The 7,457-nt window shown below is 39.7% G+C and overlaps 1 protein-coding gene across 1 annotated transcript; it reads left to right on the top strand.

The window, feature by feature from the left end:
* Positions 1-3,467: 3,467 nt before the first annotated feature.
* On the top strand, positions 3,468-5,664 carry LOC134862573 (uncharacterized). The gene is made up of 3 exons (XM_063880567.1): positions 3,468-3,547; positions 3,697-3,949; positions 4,425-5,664. Exons 2-3 carry the CDS (start codon positions 3,760-3,762, stop codon positions 5,087-5,089), a joined length of 855 nt encoding a protein of 284 aa, XP_063736637.1. The 5' UTR covers positions 3,468-3,547; positions 3,697-3,759; the 3' UTR covers positions 5,090-5,664.
* Positions 5,665-7,457: the final 1,793 nt, after the last annotated feature.

Raw genomic sequence — 7,457 nt, 5'->3', positions numbered from 1 at the left:
CACACCTCAGCACTTGGTACGGCTTCACTGTAAAAAAAAAAACGGTTGACAGAACACAGATTTTCTAGGCAACGTGATGCATTTGGTTTTTTGAGTTTTCTTAACTTAAATTCACTGTGGTTGAGTGTACAAACATTTTTAAGTTCTGCCAACTCAAGTTTTTGGAGTGTTGCATAGAAATTTTGAGTTCTACAAACAAAGGCTTTTGAGTTTCACATGTTAATATTGAGTTCTACCAACACAGTTTTTTGAGTTTCACCTTTATGCTCTGAGTTCTACCAACACAGTTTTTTGAGTTTCACCTTTAAGCTCTGAGTTCTACCAACACAGTTTTTTGAGTTTCACCTTTAAGCTCTGAGTTCTACCAACTCAGTTTTTTGAGTTTCACCTTTAAGCTCCGAGTTCTACCAACTCAGTTTTTTGAGTTTCACCTTTAAGCTCTGAGTTCTACCAACACAGTTTTATGAGTTTTACATATAGATTCCAGGAGTTCTACCAACTCAGTTTTTTTAGTTCTACCAATCCCCCTCACCACTCCCCATCATTCAACACACAACAAATTAATTGAATACAATTTGTTTTTATTTTTCCAACATCAATGGGCTACTGGTGTGTGTGTGTGTGTGTGTGTGTGTGTGTGTGTGTGTGTGTGTGTGTGTGTGTGTGTGTGTGAAAGAGCTGGTGTAGGCTTGTTCATGGAGGAGTGATGACAGAGCTGGGCGTGCGTGCGTTCGTGTGTATGTGTGTGTGAGTGTAAATCATACACAGGCTTCACAGCAAAAGCTTCTCTTTCAAGGATCGCGTGCGCTGCGAGCATCTTGAACCAAGCTCGGAAAAGATAGTCTGGATGGCCTCAAAGGTGTACCTCATCTTCTCTGGATAGCTTATGTCCATTGCATACATTAGGCCAAACAGGTAGGCGAAGGCAGCAGCGAGGTCAGGTAGGTCGTGTTTTATAACTGCCCCTTCCAAGATGACATTGATTTCAGTCACTGGTGGGGATTCGGTGCCATCATCATCGTCATAGACAGTCAGTATGGCAACTGCCACTCCTCCAACCACCTCTTCCTCAGGGTCTGTGTTCTGTGGGAAAAAACAGACACAGCAAATGTTTTAGTGATACCAACACCCCATTACAATTGCGGTCAACACATAAGCTAATTTAGTTGTTTACAGTCACATTTAGGACAAGACTACCAGTCAATATGTATCCAGCTTCTGGGGAGATATGAAAGAGGCACTGCAAATCTATTAATCACACCGAAATGCTCTGGACTGACTTACCATGCACTTCAGAAAGAACTCTGATGCATCCTCTCTAACAAAAATGGGAAGGCCTCTCAATGCTGTCGTCCTTCTATGGCGCGCAATGTCTGCCGTCTGTGAACACGTGCATACAACCATGGACAGACACACACACAGACAGACACACACTGTAATGCAGCAAGATAACTCTCAAATTAAGAATCTCTGTTTATAAACATCGAATGTCATGTGATTTTGATTATTTAAGGTTATTTTTCTTTTTTACATACAGTTTAGTTTGAGGAACATTACCCACCTCTTCATCAAGTGAATTCAGTAACTTTTCCAAATCTTGACCAAAAGCTGTCTTCCTGGCTCGGTAAAGTTTTATCAGGCGGGACGTATACTTGTCAAGAGATGCATTCCAAGTTTCATGGAGGTTTTTGCTGGTGACTCTATAAAATTCTTTAGATATCTGGACACAAAAAAAAAACAGTTTATAATTATAATATCCATACCAGGACTTAATGTGGTATAGTCATGCCAGTCTAAAGCTGCCAATGCATTACAAGACTTTCATCTCATCATTTGAATGAAAAGACTACATTTTCAAATGATAGTGTATCAGAAGATTAACCATATAGCCTAGTACACAGGAATGAGTGTTTCAGTACACAAATACACATGGGAAAACCATACACACAAAACATAAAGGAAAACATTACCTCCTCAGGAAAAAACAGTGCAGGCCATCTTTCTTGCACTGTTGACACCATAAATTATTCAAGTGCAGATTATGTTTAGATATTCATTTTCCATAAATGACTGAACAGTCCAATTAAAAGTAAACCAGTAAATTCAAAACCACAGCAGAGAAAAAATATATCAGTCAATATATAAGTCTATATATTAGTACTGAATGCCCTGTATGTAGGTTACCCCACAACCTAGCCCTTGCCTATCCTCGTGCTACTGCTCCCTCCACAACCAATGTTAGCGCTACTGTCGCTATCACTAGCTACTACTGCTTGATTGTTAAGCAGACATCACATGGTTCTTTCTGCAACACACGCGGTCCTTATGCAACATGTGTATGGAGTACATTCAATTAAGTTGAATATTTTAGCAATTTTAAGTTTAGATATTTATTTTCCATGAATTACTGAACAGTCAAATTAAAAGTAAACCATTAAATTCAAAACCACAGCAGCATTCATTAATGCGAGAGAAAAAATATATCAGTCAATATATAAGTCTATGGGTGCGTTCGTAAATTGCCACTCCGAGCACACTCTGAAACGTTTTAACCGATATATACAGTCTATGGATTTGACAGTATCATGAGACTGGTGAAATACTGTCTTTCTGGGAAGTGTTTCGAACGGTTAAAAAGTTTCAGAATGTGCTCGGAGTGACAATTTACGAATGCCCTGTATGTAGGTTACCCCACAAACTAGCCTCGCGCTACTTCTCCCTCTACTTCAGTTAAGACACAAGGGCACAAACTCTAACTCTCCCTCTACAACCAATGTTAGCGCTACTGTCGCTATCGCTAGCTACTACTGCTTGATTGTTAAGCAGACAGTTCTTTCTGCAACACACGCGGTCCTTATACAACATGTGTATAGAGTACATACAATTAAGTTGAATATTTTAGCAATTTGCTGCTACTGACTGTGCATAGAACATCACGTTCAAAAATTAGCATTAAGTTAGCAAACTAAAATCAGCTAATAACTTTGCTAATTTGGTTGAAATACATTAAATATACGACGCTGGTTAGTTCAGCGACCAAATCTATCTTCAATTATTTGCCTTACGCATTCTATTAAGTCATATTTTAGAGAAATAACAATAATTACCTGATATGAATCTCACGTCTGGCAATCCTCTCAACTTCGAGGGAAAATGGTAGAACGGTCGACTCGTGGAGACCTGTGTATGTCCATGGAGACAGGAAGGAAACCCCGTAGTAGGCGTGTCCATGAACATACAGTTGAGGAAACTTAATTTTTTGTGTTAGAATCTTTCTAATCTTGTTAGAAAGTTGAGGGAAACAAAAAATCTTGTTTTGGTGAATCAAATTTCCTTGTTGACCAAATTCTGAGAATATTGAGTTGGGCAAACATTAATTTATTTGTTAGATGACAAAATTGTATTTCTGAATTAGCTTACAATAAAATTGTGTGTAAGTACAACAACTGTAATTTCCTTTTTTTACAGTGTTGATGTCACTGACAAGCAGTCGAGGGTGCATCCAAAGGCAGTGGACATCGGCATTGGTGCAGAGACTGCCATAAAGGTATTCTGGAAATAATCATGGCCGACAAGTAGGCGTTTCACAAAATTGCAATTTGGTGGTTAAAGGGAAAGAGCAAGGAGAGTTGTGTTGTAAACAGTTGTGTTGTAATCAGGGACAGTTCACTTCAGCTAGTCCTTATTCATCCTTAGGAACTCCAACAGCGGAGTAAATCCTCAGAGGAACTTTCCATCCTACATTTTCAAAACCAATGCATGGAGTGTCTATCCAAAATGGTCCAGAAGATTCAGGAGAGGAGCCCTTTGAAGTTTCCGATTGTTAGACAATTAACTTGTCTGAACCCAGCCTTTATGTACAGCAACCCTGAACTGTGTCAGAAACAGATGAAGAGCATAGTCAGGAAGTTTCTACAAGACAGACAGTTGGATGGAGGAGTTGCTGCTGGTACATATTCATACATTATTTTATTGATGAGGTCTAAACATAAGCATACAATTTACTAATGTAATACCTGTACGTAAGGGATAAAGAACATCATGGTATTCTTGTATCAAAAAATACTGCATGTTCAAAGTGGTAGCACAGGCGTTACACCTCAAAGTGCATTATTTGTTTTATCTACGAATGCAGTTCGTTATCCTGATTATGCCATTGTTGTCATGCCATTATAAGTTAGAATAATGCTGTGCAGTGCATAGCACTAAGTGTATTGTAACACTCTTTAATGTGACAGTTCATTGAAGCTTCCCAATGCGGCCGATGGTCAAAAAATAGGAACTACGTAATAAGAATCATAACATAATGCATATGCTAACACAGCACAATAGGACATTAGATCAAGCAGTCGTATGAATAATAATATATTACTGATATTGTAGCTATACATTTATTTGAATGCTCTTTCATCCACTCTTCTTAGGTGATCTGATCACCCAGAAGTTCTCAGAGATGCTGTCCCTGGAGGTCCGAACTGAAGAATTTCAGTCCTTCCAGCCATTCAAGAAAAGACTGGATGTCTTTCTAAGCAACATCATCAGTGAGACCTACCCACAACTTTGGTCCTTTATCCAGAAGCTTCTACTTCTATCACACGGGCAGGCAACAGTTGAGCGGGGCTTTTCGGTGAACAAAGAAATTGAAACTGCTAACATTCACAAAGACACCGTTGTAGCGCAGAGAATCGTCTGTGACTACATCTCTCTCCATGGAGGGGTTACCAAGGTCCCCCTCATGCCAGCCCTGCTTTCCTCGGTCTCATCTTCCAGAGCAAGATATAGAATTCATCTTGAGACGGAGAGAAAAAAGAGAGAATCTCAAGCAGAGTCAGAAAAACGAAAGGCCATTGAGGAGAACCTGGAGCAACTGAGAAAGCACAGAAGATCCATCAAGGAGGTAGCCGAACATCTGCTCAGGGATGCTGATAAGTTGGCAGACCAGGCTGAAGCCAAGCAAGCAGGCAGCAAGATGGCGGAGCTAATAGCAAAATCGAATGCCTTTAGAAGGAGCCACAAGGAAAAGATGGCTGAACTCATTAAACTGGACGAACAGATTGCTGCCAAAAGAGCTGAGCTCCAAAAGCTGTAGGATCTATTGAAATGCACACAGGCACACCCACAGACGAATGCAGGCACACGCACACACAAACACACACACACACGTACACCCCTCACAGTTATTGTTTTAAATTATTCTGTCTTAGGACTTAAATACAGTGTAGATTGCAACAACCGCACACAGGCACACCCACAGACGAATGCAGGCACACGCACACACAAACACACACACACACACACGTACACCCCTCACAGTTATTGTTTTAAATGGTTCACTTAGATACAATGTAGATTGCAACAACCGCACACAGGCACACCCACAGACGAATGCAGGCACACGCACACACAAACACACACACACGTACACCCCTCACAGTTATTGTTTTAAATGGTTCTTAAATTAATGACTTAAATACAGTGTAGACAGGCTGTAGGTTACTTTGGGAAAAAACATCCATACAAAGGCGCACCCACAGACGTGTGCATGTGCATACATGCACTCCTCACACAGTTATTGTGTTTAAATATGGTGAATGTTATGTTGAAGCAGATCTTTGAAAGCTGTTGTCCTCAGAGCATATTGTTCATTAAAGTTATTTATTTGATTGATTGATTGATTGATTGATTTTCAATTTTTTCATTAATACGCATACCAGGGAAGGTGCGACGTTGGTCTTAAATTTTATTGAAAGTGGTCTTAAAAAGGTCTTAAAAAGTCTTAAATTTAAGACTAAAAATCCTGGGGGAACCCTGTTCTCCCTCTGGCGTCTTCCCACTAAACCGATTTGAGGCTTTGGACACGATGAAGCTGGAAATCTCTACACACAAATCCACTCTTCGACGTGTGTCTTGGTCTGGTGTTGTAACTCCGCGCAGCTCTTCATAAGCACGCTGGACATCTGCACAAAGGCCTCTGACGTCACCAATGATATCATGAAGCAGACTGTCTTCTAATGAATCTGATAATTGTGATAATGCTTGCTTAGCTTGTTTAACTTGTGTTCTCCATTTTTGGTTAATGTAATTAAATCTTTGTTGCAGTGCTTTAATTTTCGTATCTTGCATTTCTTTGCCTTTCTCTGTTAGATTACGGACTCGTTCACCGCGTCTTGGCTGATGCACTTCCTCTTGCTGAGCTTCAGTGTCTCTAGCTTGATCTTTGGCTGGCTCATTCTCACTATCCCTAACATTATCCCTTACCTGGATTGGAGACTCACTACCCTCTGCCATTATCAAAATGTCTTGAACAGTTTACTACATGTAAATTGTAAATAAAACTAAAACTCAGAAGTATAATAAATGTCTAGATGAATTGCTAAAGCTTACTCAAATATGTATAAAATGTGTGTACCTGCAGTGTCTTAATATTTAAACTGAAAAAATAATCATTAGCTATGATCATAAATAGCAGTAAAGTCAGTGGGTATTTTACACCTAAATAGCTCAAAATGCACTTAGAAAATGTACAAATAAACCTTGGTTCCCTTGGAACACTAATTGAGAACTTAAATATCAAATGGCAAATAGCCTTCACTTAGTATTACCACTTTACACACACTTTAAATTTGTATATTAGAAATTCAAAACGAAAAAGTATGTAGCATAGGCTACAACTTTAAGCCTTTAGCTTCTTAAACCTGGCTATACAGTAAATGGCAAGATTCAGTTGAACTTGCTGAACAAATAAGTTGCATTCACCACTCACACAACAGTGCTTCAATGTTAGCATCCAAATAAACATTTAACCAAACTTTGTAAAGCCCTCTTCTTAGCCCACTCTTATTAGTGTCCAAGTTCTTATGGCATTGCATATAAACGATTGCTAAATGAGTGTGTGTGTGCGTCTTCAACTGTGTGAAAGTGCGTGATATCGACTCATCTGCCAGTCCTTCGACGAACGTTCCAAGCACCGTAGCCACCGTAGCCACCGTAGCCACCACGTTGAGATTAGTTTGCTAGTCTTGGGACTTCTTGCTGCTTCGCCCACTCGCGTCGACGAACAGTCAGAGTTTTCACTCTGACTCCCTCCCAAGCACAGTCAGACACCAGTGGTTTTCTTATAAACGGGTTTTATGAAGTCTTCTCCCCATCCAACCGTGAAAACTAAAACACGGTATGAAACACATAGTACAAAACGTTAACGAGTTAGCAAACATACATAAAAATAACATACATTGAAAGTAAATGACAAACGGACAAAATACCTCTTTGGCTGCATGCACAGAAAGGAAATCTTCTTTTATAACACTTTTCTCCTTCAAAAGGCATTAACTAATCTTATAATGACCTCTTATAACTCTTAAACGTGTGTGTCACTACAGTACGTACATCTTCTCTGTCTCTATCTCGAGGTCTCTCCTGGCTCCGCCGAGGCTTCAAAATAAAAGTCCTACACATGA

This window comes from Eleginops maclovinus, chromosome 4 (assembly GCF_036324505.1).
Source record: "Eleginops maclovinus isolate JMC-PN-2008 ecotype Puerto Natales chromosome 4, JC_Emac_rtc_rv5, whole genome shotgun sequence".
NCBI classification, from domain to species: Eukaryota; Metazoa; Chordata; class Actinopteri; order Perciformes; family Eleginopidae; genus Eleginops; species Eleginops maclovinus.
The sequence above is the reverse complement of the archived record's forward strand: the minus strand, read 5'-3'. Positions and strand labels throughout refer to the sequence as shown.

Coding starts and splice junctions, on each gene's coding strand:
- LOC134862573 (XM_063880567.1), top strand. CDS start 3,760: ATGGAGTGTCTATCCAAAATGGTCCAGAAGATTCAGGAGAGGAGCCCT. Junction 3,950..4,424: donor GGATGGAGGAGTTGCTGCTG/GTACATATTCAT, acceptor CACTCTTCTTAG/GTGATCTGATCACCCAGAAG.